Genomic DNA, 18,694 nt, shown 5'->3' with positions numbered 1-18,694 from the left:
AAGCCAATACATAGCTACCAAATAGCACAAAACTCTAGAGCAGATTGCTGCTAGAATATCCTGGAATCTGCTGTCAAGAGCATCTGGACAGGCAACTTCCATGTCATATTTTGAAGACTAAGGAAGCTTCTCTAGCTCACTTCCTTCCCATATAAAAGACAACTTCAGCAGTGCTGCCTGTGAACTGCAGTTCCGCCATCCAGCACCTACATTGCACCAGTGGTCAAAGCAGCACAATGCTGGTCTGTGGTCTACGATCACATCTTACACCAGACTTGTATGACTTTATGTTCCTAAGTCTATTTGTAGAGCAGAGCTATTTTAAACTAGGAATGATGTCATAATATAAATTATGTAAACATTCCTTTTTCTATAGGATGGCATAGTTTTCACTACCTAGTTGAAGCTGGATTGATGCTTCTCATGCCAGGCAGAAAGGTACCCTTTTCCCAAAGTTACTAAAGTCACAGATCTGTTGATTGCTTCTCACGAGTGGTATTCCAGCTTTGGTTCCACAACACAGGAACAGCCTTTTATACCTTTATGTGCTCTTTAACACTTCCAGAGCAGGTGCCAGTATCTAAGGGTATTTAGTGCTGGCTGTTAGTAATACACAACCACACTGTGGAAGAGCATCACAGTGAAGCTGTGACACTAGTTCACTTAGCATAGTCAACCTCTCCTCCTCAGAAAGCATGAGACACTCCACACTCAAGGTCAAGAGTGACAAAACATTTGAAGTACATTTTCACTTTTATTTCAAAACTTTAGACAAGTTACTTTAGTATATAAATTCATATTTTTCCTCTTACAGAATATAAAGATAATTCCCTCATTACTTCAGTATAAAGTGTTTTACAAGCTTGAAGACAATTGCATAAGTGTTTCTCATACAGGATTTCAGAAATAAAGCAGTCTTTCTACAGACATTCAGACAGGTGACTACCTCAGAAACAGCATAGCAGTTTAGTCAAATACAAGTGAACACGTGACACTACAGTTGTGAAAGTTCAAGTAAGGCCAAGTCAGTAAACATTGTTAAGTCATTGCAAATAATAGTGGAAAGGTTTGTGAGACATTGCAAGGGGTGGATGGTTTCATAGTATAATACTCTTAAATCAAGGATTCAGAGGGATTTAGCTAGAAGACAAGTGAGTTCTTAAATGCTATAAAGCATATGCAAAGACCAAGCAGTGTACTGGTGTTAGTGGAGACTTCGTGCCTGTTCATCCTCAGCATGCTAAGACAAACTACAACCTCTTAAAACCAAGCATAAGAACCACTAATATTTGAGAAGATGCTTTTAAAATTCAAGTATGCCTTATTTTGGATGGTGTGTAGTTTTTATCTATTACTTCATCTTGTAAGAACATGTGAAGACAACGCTCATTCTGTGCCAGTGGGTGGCCTGCAACCCTGGAGAGAAAAAAAACCAAGAATTAGTGTGACCCAATTGAGCCTACTTGCCGCTATCCTGCAGATCAAGGTTTGTACCAATAACCTATTGTTCTGCACTTGGGCACAGATCCCACTTTCACTTCACTGTTGGCAACTAGAATGCTGTCTAGTAGCAAGATTTATCACACTTCCCCAGATGAAGTTAGTCCATAGGAACCCTGAGCTACCTCTGATGCCGTGGAAGCACCTTACATCATCTGTCACCTGCAATTGATGGGACTATCCAAGTAAGTGCTTATTCTAGCATCAGGAAATCTAGAGCTAAGAAAGGCAAGAGGATTTTTTTTTTAAAAAGGTCTTAACACCTTTGCCATGGGACACCCTTTTAAAGGCCACTTATCTCCTCCATTTTCAGCGTCACTGAGCAGCAGCTCATCAGAGCAGAGCTGAAGCCTGGCTCCAGCAGGGGGTGTGAAGGTTTTCCAAAGGCTCAGGCACTGCTCCAGACAGAGACTGGACCCTAACCAATGTCCTGGCCTGGATGGGCAACACTGCACACAGCCAGGGGCTACTGGCCCTTCTGCTCATTGCACATGTGGTAGCTTGCAAACACAGGAGACACAACTTGCCTGTTCTAGGGGACACCAGATCTCTACTGTAAATTTAATTTAAGCTGAAAAACCATCCTTTTAACTGTAAAGGAGCTGAAATTTAATTAGGAGACACTCACAAACTTGGAAGAAAATCACAAGGTACTGCACTTGAATCCTTAAAATACGATTTTTACCATGCAGGTAAAAATCCAAAAGAATCAGATAGCTGAAAGTTCATCATTTATGGACATGAATATCTAATGCAGTTTGGTTTGAAAAAAACTACATCCAGTTGGTCAATCAAGACAGGCTTGTTCTTAGGAGAGAAAAGACAACCACAGTCCCAAGGGCAGCTTTTGTAAGCCTTGTGGCCTCCATATCTGTCAGAACATTTCTACTCATCTGGCTGAACACATGCAAAACATATTCAGCTCCAGTGGCTCAGCACCACTTCCAAGCACTTCTGTGCATCTTCTCCAAATTTATCTATTAGTGTTTATTTCATCACAGAACATACTCACTTGTCATTAAGGGTAACCTATAATGAGGAAGCTGAACCCTCCTATTCAGTATTGATGGATTATTTCAAGAGCAGTTTTAAAAACGTATCCATCTTGCCAGGTTCTAGAAAAAGGCCAGCAGTCTCAAGAACTAGTTCATAAGGATGACAGTCTAGAGTAACTAGTTTGAGTTTCTTACCCCATCAGAATGAAGTTACTGATGTCAAACTTCAAGGAAAAGATATAGGAGAGGATGAGGCAGCAGTAAATTCCTTCTTCCTTTCAGGAAGGGTTGAAAATCGGTGGCTGAATTGCAAGACTAGATTTGATCTCTGATTCAGCTTTTGGTTTCACAGGAATACCTTACTCTGCATTGGCTTTCCCTCAATATTTTTCACCAAGGTAACCCTTACATATAGCAGCTGCTACTTGAAGAATTTTCATCTATTTCAAAGTCAGGTTGAGACAGACAAGTGTTGAGGCATAACCACCCGTGTGAATGTCACTGTATGTAGTATTGATAGTGCTGCCAGCAAACTGGCCCAAGAGAACTGACTCAAGCTGCACTCTTGTGATTCAGATTTTACATTTAGAGGGACAAAGCTTCTCCATAACATCCATCTCACACTCCTGAATATTAAGAACTAGCATCGGTGCACCAAGATTTTTTTTGTTCCAGTGGTATCAGTTATCTGAGGGACTCTAATTCCGGAAGCAAAGATCAACTTGGATTATGCAATAATGTGAATATACTATGCAAAGAACCATCAGGTATAAATTCACCAGTGCCTAGAGTACTTGGCAGAAGCCTTAAAGCTTCTACACGGTTCAAAACTTTAGTAATATTTACCTAATGAGTTGGTCATGCCATTACAATATACTGATGAGTTAAATGGCTATGATTTGTGCCTGAAAAGCTTTATTCCAGATGTACTCAACTCTGCCACTACATCAATATCTACATTAATCACTGTTTATGTTTCAAAGGAGTAAAAAATAATCAGTAAGTTTTACACTTCCACAAAATCAATTTATTACTTGCAGCAAGACTGAAAAATGGATACTGATAAACTGGCCATTCCATTTCTGTCAGCTATACAGAGTTTTTCAGAGAGACAGGGCAAGATGACTGATTCACATCAGCTTCTTCAGAACACCAATAGTCTTCATCCATGCATATTGCTAGACTCAGCATACAAAACTTTCAGTAAGTGCACTTTTCCTCCATTTAAGATAGAGTTCCAAGTCTGCATGGATAAAGGTTGTACTTTACAGCCATGACTGCCTTTATTTTACAGCAAACCCAAACATATTCCATCTTACTACTGGATGTCTTGGAAGTTCACTCCACTTGTCTTTGAACAGCAAAAAGAGCAGTCTGAAGCATTTTACCAGTTCAGAACCATTCTAAAATGAATTAAGAAGCACCTTTGTGAAGAAAAATTTCATAGATTTCATATGGTCACACTGACTTGTACAGGACAGACAGTTTTAGTGAACCAGTCACTTGCACCTCCAAGACACATGCCTGAACTAACAGTAACTGAAAAGCACATTTTCGTAAGTTCTGGCATAACTCACGGGCATCCTCTGTTCCTGTTAAACAGCATCACTATTTGAACAAGATTAGAATGCCAGGGGAACTGACAGGCTTCAACTCCCCGAGGGAGCAGTCCCAAATCCAGTTGGTCTGAACAGCATTAACCAGAAGAGCTGGTTAATTGACAACACTCCTTACCCACTGTTTGGATCTACACTGTTAAAGAGACTAAACCAGCTACTCAGGTCAGTGTACAGACAGTGGTTAGTAGTGTCAGATGGTGGAAAAAGAATCAAAAGACTTTGTTACTGTAATTTCTGCTCACCTTTTGAAAGGCAGGGACAAAATCCACAGTGACTATTTCAAACCATGTGTGCATACCTCAAGTAGTTTTTACTTCAGAATCTTCAGAAAGATTCTCAAGATGATTAGAGAAAATATGCATCATCACACAAACTGATAATACCTCACATCTGCAATCAAAGTAAACTGCTCTAAGTCCACTGTAAGTCTACTGTTCACCCAGTTGGAAGATATCTTTCCAGAAATTATAAAGTAGAATTATTTTGAACACTAATTTTAGTAGCAATTTGCATAAATTAACAACAACACTAACAGTCATTTCAGCTGTTCAGGTAAGCACTAAGATACCCAAACTAAGCATGGGATGAGTAATGTTAGTATCTCCTATTGCAAGATTATGTGAAAGTTAATATTCTGAACCTAGTGCAGTTACCATCCTTAGGAGGATTAGTAGCTTCAATTCAGTTTTCCAGGGCTGAGCTCCAGGTTTGTCTCTAAATAACTAGATCCAACACTTACTTGTTTATGAATTGTTCAAGAGCCTGCTTCCTTTCCTCTATAAAGGAATCATCAAATATACCATCATCTCCTCGGAAGGGGAGCTGGCGGAGAAGAGCTTTTCCTGGTAGAGGTGGTACCACAACCTGAAAGATTTACACAAGTGTCCTTAAGTGCAGCCTGTAAGCAAGTTCATCCACCTCTTCCTCTTGGAAGACCCAACTCACCACATTCCTAGTGAAGTAATAAAACATGAGCAGAGAAGAACAGTACCTGCCCACACAGATAAGTTGAAATTAAGTAGTTTATCTCTGAAATTACTCAAAACTATTAAAACAAAAAGCCTCTGGCAGTGCAGCACTGAGGCTTGATAAAAAGACTGACACACTGGTTTATTTCTGGGCAATTTCAACCACAGTATCTGCTTTATATGATACATGCTTTATAACAAAATGAAAACTTTTCAGCATCATGACTCTTTGTATGTCTCTGAAGACTTGTATTTACTTTTCACTTTACTCACCTTGCTTTCTCTTTCTAGTTCATTTCTTAGCCATTCAAAGTCACTATATCTTCTTCTGACTGTAGATTCTTTCAGTTTGAAGATAGGTAGATTTGTCTAAAAACAGGAACATAAGCTATTGATTAGACAGATTAGAAGTTCTGATGAGCAGAAACAAGAACCAAGCTGTTAAGTTACACAGTAGTTCCATTTAAGCAACAACAGTAGTACTGAGAAACATTCAAGATACAGAAATAGAGATAAGGCTCTAAGCTACATGAGTAAGCTGTGCCTTGAACTCCATAGTTATGAGCCTCATTTATATGGTATCCCAATTACTGGTATTCTGTCATCATATCACCAAGCAGAATATCTGACCTTCTGGCCACTTGAGATGTTTCTAAGGTTGCAGAAGCATCTGCTGTTCTTACTGTCTCAGGAGCTGAATTCCCAATACATACAAAATTGGAGGTGGGAAGGGGGAAGAAATTCTTATTCCACACAAGTTTCTCTTACTGCATTCAAATATCAGCATAGGGCATTAACCAAACTTCCTGTACTTTTCTACTTCCTGATACAACATGGCCTCCAGCATCTTCAAAAGCAAAACCTGTAAGTCTTACAGTGAATTCATTCAGGACTGATGAAGATTTGATAGCACAAGCTGCCAAGTTTGGGTAGCTACAGAGAAGCCAACAAGGCTGAGACGCCTTACAACATTCAGTTCTGAAGAGATCAGACTGTTTGACTACAGAGTTAAACCAAGCAGAGCATGACTAGGTAGAGCTTTGCTGAACAAGGCTAGGAGGCAGCACTCAAACCCAATACGCTTGAAAGGGACATCACATGGGAGCAAGGTTATAATTCTGCACAAGACCCTGCTACAAGTCCTTATATTAACTTGTGTGAGAGCCTACATTACTTCTGTTCATTCTTGTGGTGCAGTGTTATCTCACTTTTGCAATCCAACTCACACATTATTTTAAAAATACACACTGAGAGAATCCTCTCCTAATGAAATCCTGGCTAGAACACTACAAAATTGTTTCTAGGAGTTATGACCTCCTAAAAATAAGAGCATGAGCCTGTAATTACCATACACAACCAGAAGTCACAGAATAATGCCTACTGTTCTCAGACTACAAATTCAATAACAGTCTTTGTGTACTTTTAAAGAAGCCTCTTGAGAAGCACTCTAGGAAGCTGATGTTCATTTGGGACTACACTTACCTCTAGCTTTCCTGATGGCAGATGCACAGTAGTCATTCTCAGCTATTGCCTTCTACTTTTTGTTGTTTTGGTTTTTATCTTGTAGGCCACCTAACTCAGGATCTGGTCACTGTTTGAGTAGATACCCCTGTGCAATATCATTTGTAGCAAGTTATGCTTAAGCTATGACTAGGGAATACTTTTGGCTGCTCAAAACAGGTTTAATTGCAGATATGTTTTCCTGCACTGGGCAGGTCCATGACTTGGGTCATTGTACTGCTGCCAGCCAGTCATACAATAGTACTTGATAAGTTAGTTGTGTACTTTCACATCATGCAAGTTAGTTCATAATTTACAGGTGGTAACGTTTAGAACAATATTTTGTTATCTTATTGCTAAATGTTTGAAAGTATTCAAGCTCTCTTTCCCAGGTAAAAGATTGTTGACTGTACTTGCGACTAATAATAAAATTGTATTTAAGACTAATGTCAGATGTCAGGCTTTGTAAACAAACACTCTTGTCTTGATGGTAAGAATACTCTACTCAAGAGTGAATACAGCTAAGCTCCCCTGAATGCATGAAGGAGATACCCAGAAGTTAGGTACTGGATTATTCTCCTCTGATTTCAGCTTTTGTTTTTTAAACCAAGTTCACCATTACACAGTACATCAACTCTTTGTCAGTGTCTCTGGTAGAAAGACCTTTAAAATATTTAACATATAGGTTCTCACCTGCAGAAAATATTAATTTCTCTCTCAAGTTACTAAAAAAGGGATTAGAATTGGATAAAAGCAGCTAAAAAACTTAAGTTCCCAGGTCTTCAGGAACTCTTTCATGCTTCTAGGCATGAAGTCTATAAAGTTAATCTCTAAACAATATATCAGGCCTTACAAGTGCAATGTGGGGGTAGAAGTGCCATTGAGCTCACTTTACCTTCTACATTCCCTTTTCAACTTTTGATATGCTAGCTCAGCTAGCAAGTAGGAGAAAAGGAGTTTTTGTTTCTAAAAAGCAAGAGTTCTTTGCTTTCCCTGTCAACTGAAAAATCTTCTCAAATTTTCATCATAAGTACCATAAATATTCAGATTGTAAAGTATGTCAAAAAGCATAGACTAAATTAAGTGTCTTGCAAGTCACAACTTGACAAATATATTCCAAAACAAAGTACATGTTCACCTGGTCTGGATACGAACTAGAGCTATCTACTGAGATCAATTTCTAAACCTCATGTTCTTTAAACCCAGAAATTGCAGCAGTTCTCCTTCCTCTAGAAGTAAGTACTGACAGAGCAGTGTTCCTAAGGTAAGCAGCTGTTAGGAAGGATCTATTTAAAAATGCAATTTGAGAGTCCTGTTTTAGACCGCTTAACCTATTTATATCTTAGGTCCCTATTTTTAATTCAGGCTATATTCACATCTGAAGTTGCTGTATGGGCCTTTATCACTAAGGATTATTGCCCTGCTTGAACAGATCACCCTTTGCTTCAGTAGGCTGGACTTCTGCACGCCCTACCGCCTCCATCTCCTATGGATAGACAGTTTTCATTAAGCAAGCCAGATACCTTCTGAAGCATGGGCTTTCACTGGACAAGAATTTGGTAGAAGGAGACAATCCTGAAGAGCCAACAGAAACTTCCATTTTCTATTAAACTGTTATTTCAAGACCATGCAGGCTATCAAAAATGTATTCTCTGCTTGACATTTTATGTCGAGCTATCCTTGTTCAGTCACTAAGGTGCTACCAGCTATTCTGAGCGCTTCCCATGCTTTGGTTGTCTGCTAGAACAGAGAGCAGAGTAAGGCACAAAACTTGAAGTCAGGCTAGTTTCATTTTTATGAGCATTTCTGCCCATGCTTATTCAGCATTATAGTGTCAACTTTCCGGCCTGCTGATCTGCTAAGTCTACTGTCACAAAACTCATGACAGCATGAAACATGGAACAGCCCTGGAGCACAGCTTATTCCTGTAACAATTTCAGCACAATTTCAGCAGAAATTCTTTCTTCAGCTGTGCAATAATTATAAAATTGATTGGAAAAAAAAAACCATCAACAGCTTCTTAGTCCAAAATCATGCTGCTTAGCAGTTTGAATGCAAGCCCTCAACCTGAAAGGATTATGCATCACCCAAGATGTTAGACAACTGTAAATTACTAGTCAGAATTGCAGATAAAGCATTGTTGCAGAAAGACAAACAAACCAGTTCTGCAGAAGTCACACAGAGCCCAAAATCCAAAGAAAGTCAAGATGGATTTTGTGTAGCACTGTCCCTTTATTGGACTATATGTAGATACCATGAGGCTTTCTCTGACAACTGTCGAACAGCCTGTATTCTGCTGGGGCAGTTAATGGCCAGCCAGTACACCAGAAGAAATATTGTCAAAATTGGTGCCAAGTTACATTGCATAATTAAACAACAGGTGACAAACTCAGATCCTTAAGTCACTCCTGCATTTCTCTACTCAGATGCCAAACAAACTTTCTACAGTCATTTGGCTAGTGCTTGACAAACCAGAAATGGAAAGCAGTGGTTCCGTACCAACAGACTTCAGGGCAAAGTCCATGTTCCCAGTAAGAACATTTCTTCAGCTTCATTTATGTCACCATAACATATTCAACTTTGAGCCTGACTCTAAATTCAGGAGATTCCCAGTTCACCTCAGAAGCAAATGACAATCCTAAGACAGTGGCTTAAATAACCAGGTAACAGTCTTCCAGCTCTTAATACAGTCACTCCCCAAGCTATGCCCAGTCAGAAGCTGAAAAATTGTTTCTGTATGCAAGTGAAGAGAATTTCACAAGCAGAATGCACGTAGTTGGAGTACTAGTCATAACTGTCCATTCAGCTTCAGATACAGTCATCAATGTAGCCATTCTGGTAAACAAATTACCTTAAATGCAGGAGGAAAACTATACTAATTTATTTGTTTATAATTAGTTTCAATTAATAAAATAATTCTAAATATTTTTAAGTCTTAGTTTTTAGACTAGCTTATCCACTGAGTGGAAAAGTCTTGCAAATAGTCAAACTTGCTCCTAAAAATTTGTTTCCAGACATAAATCAAATGCAAATAGCATTTGGGTTCCTTCAAAGAGCATGCTGACAGTCCATAAGATTGTGTGACACTGCAGTCCAGTCCATCCCCACAACAGCAAATTCCCCATATGTTGTTGCTCAGCATAGTCAGAGGTAAATTTGGCTGATTTCCTCATCTGCCACCATAACACTCCGCAGTAGCACTGCATTGCCCATGTCTCCCACTCCTAACAGACTAAGAATAAAGCTGCACTGTTGCCACAGCACCTACTTTGATGTCATCTTTTCAAGTAGGTTATGGTAGCCTTGAGAGAACTCTATTTCCATTAAAATAGAGTGAAAGAAAGCACACAGCTCACTTTTGATAAAAGTTTGTGGCTTTGACTCATAGAAGCAAAATTCAAGCATCTTGACTGTCTCATGCAAGCTGTAATCTTTGTCAAGAGCCTACACTCTTTGACTACATTTACAGTCAAAGAGAGCTCTGGGGTACCACAGTAAATAGCATTCAGAGTGGATAAAAAAAGCATTATGATTTTCTTAACATAAGAGCCTGCTGTCCTTTAGTACAAGAAACTGGCTCCAGTAGTCCACTGTTACTGCAGAAACCTTGCCAGAGGTTTGTTTCCTTCCCGACTCAACATAAGCAGCTACCTCTCAATTTCCTACAATTATGAAAAGCAAGAAAGAAGGAAAACATGCTTTAAACTTCAGTTTCTAGAAGTTTAGATTTTTGGTGGGTATATTACTGAAGGAAAGCTCTTTCCCCACTGCAAAATGTCAGACTAGAAACTGTTATTTTTCTAAGTTTCAGTCCTTTTCATCAAAACAGAGATCTATCTCCCCTTTTCTCCATGTGGTGTCCAGATCTACTGAAGGTACGTCATATTAAAGTTAAGAGAACACTGAAAGATCTGACCATGCAACTTTTAAACAATGCTGACTTAAACTATACCATGAACTTTTGAGCTTCCCACTCTGCAGTATTGGAGCTATGGGGCCAGGGTATTTTCTACCTTGAACACTAAGACAGTGAAGTCCTAATAGCAACATAATGACAGAGACTATCATAACCTTTGCCAAATCCAGTGCTTTGAGTCCAGAGTTGCTCTCTGAAAAATGAGCATAGGGATACCCATATTTTTGCCAAAAAGCATCTATCATCACCTGAACAACTTCAACAACATCATGAACAGCTGAATTACGGCATGCCACAGTTAAAAGACTCTGAATAGGGTAAGCTAAGAAAAAGAGATTGCTTAGTGATTCTTAATTCTTCAGGCTCCATGCTCAGAAGCCAAAAATAAAAACTGGAGCCTGCTTTGAGGACACATTTGGACAAAGACTTTTACAACACCCAGATAGAACTAGTAACTAGATTGGGGTTAGCAAGTCAAAGCCTCCTGTGAAATACCAAATATTGATTTGAAAGAGAAAGGATTGCTACTTTTACACAATTCAAGGTGCAACAGCCATATGGCTCTGATTTGACCTACTGTAATGTTCTTACTCATTCCTCATTAGGAATGACTGAAAAGGGATCACATTAAGTTGATGCTTTAGCATCATTACTGATAATTATCAGCTATAGTCAGATGGGATAAAAAAATTCAGTGAATTGCTGAAGTTGCTAATTTTTTATCAAAAACTAAACTTTTAATATGCTTTGTGAGCTAGAGACTGTCTAGCATCCCTATACTTCAAACACACAAGAAAAAAAGCAGTAAGTTAACTAACTTAAAAGTGAGTCTACTAAGTAGCAAAAAAATTCTCTTCATATTTCCAGTTTTACTGGAACAGTAACACAACACTCCTAAGTAGCCACTAAAAGCTATAGAAAGGCTTCCAACTCCTATTTATTAATTTGTAGCATATCTTAACACTTAGAGGGTGCTACAGCTTAGGCCTATAGAAATAATCTCTAAGCTTTATTTACAGGTCTAGAGGTGGCTCTAAACCACTTAATATATAGTTTCATTTTCTTCTGGATTTTAGAGTAAAGTTGCTATACACTAGCTTATAGTTATACTTTCAAATCGGTTTCGTGGCCAACACAAAGTATACTGTCATATAGGAGAATCTTCTGGGGTATAACACAGATTTTGAATTTGATTCTAAAGAAATAACCAAACCACGGACCTATATTCAGTTGGTAGAACATTTGTTTTTACACTTTGACTAGAAGGTTAAAAACAAATCCATCCTTTTTATGTTAGAAGTTAGAGCAACAATAGCAACTTCAGACCCTTTACTCAGTGTTACAGCTCCACAGGGTACTTGGATTACGCACTTGTTAAAACAGCCTCCAGTAGTGCAACTTGCATTGCTTTACCAAGTGAAAAAACTTTAAATAAAATACTTCCCTTACTGTTAGAAGACATAAACTTCTGCTGCATCATTTATTTCCCCAGATGAAAAGGAGCAGAGACCAGACTGCTCTAAAGTTCAAGCTGACACTTTTTCAGCAAGCCATCTAAAAATAAACACGTATCAAAACTCCCTGGCATCACATGCCTACCTGGACTACAGCCATCTGTCCTATAAAGATTAGTCATTGTTCCATTTGATTTGGTCTGTTCTGCACTGTACTAGAGTGCAATCCTAAAACATGACTGCACTGTATGCTCTAAAATAAAAGGAGGGCAAGTCATCAGTTAAACTAATATATTAATAAGAAGCACTATTCAGAAACTTGGTTATTTTACTTACACAGTAACAGATATCAATGCCAAACTAGTTCAAACCTTTGGACCAGCCTCTCGAACCTAGTTTAATTACAAACCTCTACAGAAAAAAAAAAAAACAACAGCTCAAGAGTAAATCCACTTTCCTTGCTTTGGAAGTTTCTTTCATCCAAGCCATTCTACTTCTCTGTCTCCCTAATCAGTGTCCTTGGAAATTTAGCCTTCCAGTTATCTTTTTCTGAATTACTGCTTGAAGGAATAGTAGATGTTTGTGAGATGCAGTACCCAGGCTGTAGAATAGAAAAATGCTCACCTGAATCACTGCATTTTTATTCTTTGTAGAGGAGTCTGAGAATACCTAACTGGTAGCAGTGTCTAGAATGGGTTTTAAAAGCACAATTTACTATAGTTAGGGCAGACTTGCAGTGTTATGCAAGATTTGTAGTAGTAGAGAAATAGAGAATTACTGCTGATTATGCATCCATAAACACATCCCCACTGAGTCAGTGTTTAGTCATGACTCCACCACAAGCTTCAACTACTCAACTGTGCAATGCTGAAGTCAACTACAGGAATGGCTGATTTGATTGTTTTTGTGGTGGGGGAAGAATTTGCAGCTTCTAACATGAAAGGCAGGACATTTGGAACTGTTCAAGGACAAAACATTGCAAAACACATTCAAGAGCACTACTTTGCAAAACATGGCACAAGGTAAGTGCTTTCTGAGCAAGTTTGACTTTCAGTTCATTTTCTGTCTTACTCTGACTTGATCACAGCAGTCAGACTACAATCAGTTAATCACAAGTCAGTCCACTATAAACATGCTGAAATGTCAATATTGTATCCAAACTAGGTCTTGAAAAAAATCGTTAAGGAGAGAACAGGACTTTCACAAGCAATGCAAGTTCAGCAGTACTCAGATAAACTTCCCCAATCCCTGGAAACCAATACTGCTCCTAATACTGCAGGCACTTTACAGCCTGTGTATTCATTTCCTTCCCCACACTGGACCTACACAGTCGAGCACCTCTGCAGGTCTGCAGAACATGTAGGAAACCTGACTGCTGCCCTAAAGAGCACTAGTACCACCCAACTATGGCATTTCACAATGGAAGCACAGCAAGACATTCCCTTTCTACACCACAAGACAAGCAACTGCACTATGGAATATCAAAAAGCTAAGGTAAACCTTAGGGCCAAATTTAGTAATACTGATTAGAGGCCATTGAACATTAAAGAACAGAGCTAAGATGACAAAGGCTTTTAGTTTGGCTTTGGTTGACAAAAAAGAATTCTTTAACTATTTGGACTAATAGCTCCTGTAACAGGTATTTTATTATACTTCTGTCAGTTTGAATATCAATGACTTCTCTGCAAGTTCTCACTAACCATGAACAGATGATTCAACCCTTCAGTCTAGGTGATAAGCTCAACCAAAATGGGCAGCACAGAAGTCACTTTTACTTCTACAGAAACAAAACCAGATGGAATAGTGTTAACAGTTTATTTCCAGAACACTGAATATTCTGAGTTCGAAGGGATCCACAAAAATCACGAAGTCCAACTCTTAAGAGAAGAGCCCATACAGGGATTGAGTCCACAAGCCTAGTGTTATTTAGCACCATGCTCTAACCAACTGAGCTATTCTCAGGGTTGCCAAAGGGATACTTCCTAAAATGTAGCAAGTTCCTGGATATCCATATGCATTGTTGACAGTATTCTAACCAAAGTGCTTATCTCCTATGGCACTGCCTTTACAATGGGTGTATGGCTGTGACGTGTGACACCAGCCACTGGATCAGTCAGCTTGTAAAGATTAAGTCTTGTCTCCTTAAAGGATTTAACAACTGAAGCTATTGCACAGAATCTGCTTGAGCAAAGGCCTTCCTTTTGACCCACTTATCAAGAAAACTATGTCTCAACTCCAGTAGAAGACAAATGATACCTGGAACTGGACTGAGGACTAAATACATGCTGTAGGATGTTAATATGATAATTGTAATTTGTTCTGTTTGTTTCCTGAAATTCAGAGAGAGAACTGGCTTTTAGTCCATAAATACTAAAGGTATTCCCATGCCCTCATTCAAGAGTGTTGACTTGAACAAGCCCACTGTGAAAAGGTTTAATTATAAGATAAGAAGAGCTAATAAGGACTTACGAGAAACAGCATGCAGGGGTATTTACACTGAGAACCTGACTTTTGGTTCACATTTTTCCTCAAGAGGAAAGGGCGATTAAGTAGTTTACTGTATTCCTTTAGCAGGCAGTCTAGTTGATTATGTTAGTTTTAAATGCTGCACAATCACCATATTGTGATCATCTAGATACCTTCAGATGAGGTAAGTACTTTATCAAGTTTTATTTCGCTAGACAAAGCAATTAGAGCTTTATACCGTGCTGCATTATTCCCAGTCTAGCTCACCCTAAGCCTTCACACACAAAGGACACCTCAGAATGGTACAAATGCTCTGCCTGATGCTGCTGATGGAAAGCAAATTCTCAAGTACCCTCTCGAAAACATGACCCACGCAAATTTGCTATTTTAGCACAGCAGGATGGCATTTTCTATCACTTACTTCCAAACAAGATGTTTGACTTTCATTGCTAGGCTGCACTGTAGTGGCACGTTGCCACACTGTGTGCCTTACAGTGGCTGCTACAGTGGAAAGCTTTCTGTCATCACCTTGTCCAGCTTGCCAAGAACAGCCTGTTATTTAATGCACAGACTCAGCCTCAGAAAGTCAATACTTTGGCCAACTGTCCATCTGTGAAGTAAGCTGCCTGGCTATAAGTGCTGCATAGGGTCTACCTGCAGCACTCCTCTCATTTAAGACTCCTTAAACACTTGTCAAAGCACCACTCAACTACCCCAGCACACAGCCACCCTGCACAGAGACACTCACTGTGACAAACCTTCCTCAGTTCCAAACCACTACTGCCTTGCTTATGCAGCAGCGTACTGCTGAGCAGTCTACCCAAAACTTCAGAGTTCCCCATCAGGCTTTCTGACTTCCACCAGAACTTGATGAGTACAGCATTACAAGAACTAAAGCATGAAGTTGTTCCACTTGCTGCTTTCCAGACAACAGACATGCTTCAACTGCAGTACCAGTAGAAAGCTTGCCAATAAAAGTTTTGGGGAAACTCTGCAGTATTTCACACACATATGTTTTGCAAGATACTTTTAATCAGATATCACTTCAAGAGTCAGCTGGCAAGTTCAGTCTTTCCGAAAAACCCCAAAAGTGAAGCTTTGAGATTCAGACAAAGATAGAATTACAGAGTCTGTAAACACCATGACAATGGTACAAGTGTAATTGTCTCAACACAAACTTGAATTTCAGCGTCCTCTCTGACAATGTTTCTGGCTTAGAATGCTCTCCAGCTGTAACATGAGGCTGCAGTCCTTTAGCTTTCACCAGAATTTGGCAGCACTTAAGCCATCCATTTCTGCACGCTTAACGTTTTACTGCCGGTGTTACTTGAAGACACAGCTCTCCAGATATGACACAGGTAACTCACACCATCTTCTCAGGTTTGCTCTGCTGCTGCTACCAGCACTATTGAAGGAAACTGCATATCAGCTGCTACTTTCTTACTTTCTGTGACCACAGGCACTTGTTAAACCACAGAGACCACTGGTGACTATTGTTAGCCACACTCCAATGAGCAGGTTACGGTACTAGGCCTATCTTTCACAAATACAATACCACAGCAATCCATGCTTGAATTCTCCCTCTGTGCTGAAATTTGTGTATTAGCAACGTGGTCCATGTTCTGCTGAGAAGCAGTTAATTGATACAAGTTTAGACAGTGAACATAATTCTGCATGACTTGTATTACCTGCTCTGTAGCCTTCCAGCACACAGAGACATAAAACTCAAATTTACAGTTGATGGCAGCTATGAACTATGTGTATGGCAGTGCACAACTGAAAAGGGAATGATCAGGAGACAGTCCCATATACCAGCATGTAGAGATGTGAGCAAGGAGGGTGGAGGATGCAATGTTTACAAGACAGTCAGTCTGGGAGGAAGAACAGAGGAAGGTCACAGTACTATCACAGTGTACATTTATTCAAATCATTCTTGGGCTTCATTACAACAGGAATCCAGAATTTTCTACCCCTAACACCAGGTGGGCTAAGACTAACCTGTCTCAAAATCGGTTTTTCTGCTTCCCTTTCTGATTAAGAACTTAGGAAGTTCGACATAATTCCCAAGGCCATATCATGGCCCAGTCCCTTTTGGATCATCTTCCCTGGATCCAACCATTCCAAATGCTCAGTCTCATGGAAAGAAACGTCATCAGGAACTTAAGGTGCAAATACTTTCCAGCAAGATAGAATTACATCTTTCTTCTAAGTGGATTGCTAGGGTTCTGATAAGGGCAGTGCAATGCAACACAAATCTGCAAGTTCTAGTTTGACTTCACACTGAGGCCAAACATAGGCTCCAAGCATGTTAGTTTATTCTTCCTGCCCCATAGACACATCCTGAAACACAGAAATAGCTACTGAATATGACAATTTATAAGCATCAGAAATGAAGAAGTATCCTCCCTAGCAGCTTTACATTTAGGTGATTTTTCTTTTTCAAGTAAGGTTACACCAAGCTGGGGACTTAGACCTTTAAAACCAGAAAATTTACACAAGGTTAAGTCTTGTCTGGTGAATTTCGGTGACCAAGGCAGCAGCCCTCAGCTGTATCCTTCCCTGCTGTGAAGAACACATATTGCAGACAATGTGTGCAGGAAATCAATGAAGCTTCACCTTTTATTACTGACTGTAACAACTGACCAGGTTCAATCATATGTAACATAGAAAAATTATAACAGAGCTCAGTCATAACAGAGCAAAGCTATACAAGGTAGAAGACTCAACTACAAACTATAAAAAAACCCCATCTGTAAGTATCCAACTTCCTCAACACAGCTTATTTCTAGCCATGTACACCAAAAAGGGTTCCCCGCCTCAAGGCCCTACCAGACACAGGCAAGGACTGTGCTGTAGACACTGCATTTTCTGACCATTCCTCTGGGCCCTGTCTATGAAACCAGAAAGACTAGGGAACACAGTAATGACTTCACATAGCTTTTCTCAAGCTTGAGACTACTAGCCTTTGGGGCAAGTCACTGAACACAGCCCTTCCAGCTAGGAAGGATTCTAGTGTTAATAAGAAGCATTTGACAGCAGCACATCGTGAGAAACAGCCCTATTTATTAGACACTACAATTTTATTTCAGGTACAAAAAAAAACCAGGAAGCCCTCCTCCATACCTACACACACACACACAGACACCTTATCACTTCAGCTGGCTCTGATCTAAACACGTGTGCCCACTAGACTTATTTACACCTTCTCTATGTACTTTTTGAAGCCGCTGAAATCCTGAACTTGACCTCTTCCTCAGGGCAGATCTACCCATATTACCCCATCTCAGAGAGCGGAGAGTTTGCTCTCCTCTATTTACCTGGAGACAGACAAGCAATGGCTCACAGTACAGCGGTATTTCAAGTCTGAGGACAAGCTGTACACAGCGGAGCCGAAAGAGCACTTGTCCTTTGGTTATCTGAAACGAGCTGCACCGCCTTAGCTACCAGGAGCCCGTCACAGAGTTATCAACCCCAGGCCGAGGATGGAGAGTCCACTGCGGCTCTGCCACCGCCTCCCAGCGCCCCGCACCGCAGCAGCCGTGACACTGGTCCTGAGGGACACGGCGGCGGCAGCCCGTCACCGCCACCCCGGCCAGCCTCGGGCGACACGAGAGCCCGACACCGCCACCCCGCTCCCGGGCCGGCTCACCTTGACGCGGATCTCGTAGGTGGTGAAGCGGCCGCGGCCCACCCCCACTGTCTGCGGGTTGCCCACGTCGATCTCCAGGAAGTTGCTGGGCGGCCCGTAGGCGTCGTTGAGGTTCTGCGGCTTGCTGATCAGCCGCCGGGTGTCTGCGATCGTCTCGGCCATGGCGGAGCGGGCGCCTTCTCCCCTGAGCCAGCGACCGAGCCCCGAGCGCCGCTACCGCCCGCGCCGCCCGACCGCCCGCCCTGCGCCCAGCTGACCGACCGGGAACGCGCACCCGCCGCCCGCCCGCGCCTGCAAGGCACGCTGGGTAATGTAGTTCTCGGGGGCGGCCCCGCTTGCTCATGCCTGGCGCGGCCTCCCGCCTTCTGAACTACACGTCCCAGCGGGCGCTGGGAGCGCGCCGCGCTGGCCGAGAGCGCTGATTTGTCAGGCTCGCCCACCCCTTCGGCCGGGTGCGGGTGGCGGAGGCGGGGGAGTTGTGGGGGGTGGTTCTGCTCTGCCAGCACATCCTCATTCTTCGGGGATTGAAAAGACTGGGTGGGAAATGCTCTATATGCAAGGTGTTATGGAAAATGAATCAGCCCGCTGCAAACGTAGGCTGGTGGAGATCCCCGCCAAAAGCTTTGA

At 41.0% G+C, this 18,694-nt stretch overlaps 1 protein-coding gene across 1 annotated transcript; it reads right to left on the bottom strand.

The window, feature by feature from the left end:
- Positions 1–734: 734 nt before the first annotated feature.
- On the bottom strand, positions 735–18,323 carry SNX3 (sorting nexin 3). The gene is made up of 4 exons (XM_036379549.2): positions 18,068–18,323; positions 5,356–5,451; positions 4,854–4,978; positions 735–1,416 (listed from the first exon to the last, which is right to left on the bottom strand). The coding sequence occupies exons 1-4, from the start codon at positions 18,227–18,229 to the stop codon at positions 1,311–1,313; spliced, it is 489 nt and encodes a 162-aa protein (XP_036235442.1). The 5' UTR covers positions 18,230–18,323; the 3' UTR covers positions 735–1,310.
- Between the last annotated feature and the right edge of the window lie 371 nt (positions 18,324–18,694).

The sequence above is a fragment of the Molothrus ater genome, chromosome 3 (assembly GCF_012460135.2).
Source record: "Molothrus ater isolate BHLD 08-10-18 breed brown headed cowbird chromosome 3, BPBGC_Mater_1.1, whole genome shotgun sequence".
In the NCBI taxonomy this organism is placed as follows: domain Eukaryota; kingdom Metazoa; phylum Chordata; class Aves; order Passeriformes; family Icteridae; genus Molothrus; species Molothrus ater.
Note: the sequence above shows the minus strand (reverse complement) of the source record. Positions and strands in the feature narration are given on the sequence as shown.

Bases quoted from the DNA above. Each gene is read 5' to 3' on its own strand.
- SNX3 (XM_036379549.2), bottom strand. From the start codon at position 18,229: ATGGCCGAGACGATCGCAGACACCCGGCGGCTGATCAGCAAGCCGCAG. The intron at 5,452-18,067 runs GTGAGCCGGCCC...TCCTGTTTTTAG, and splicing joins CCTACGAGATCCGCGTCAAG to ACAAATCTACCTATCTTCAA. The intron at 1,417-4,853 runs GTAAGTGTTGGA...TTTTCTCTCCAG, and splicing joins CTTGAACAATTCATAAACAA to GGTTGCAGGCCACCCACTGG.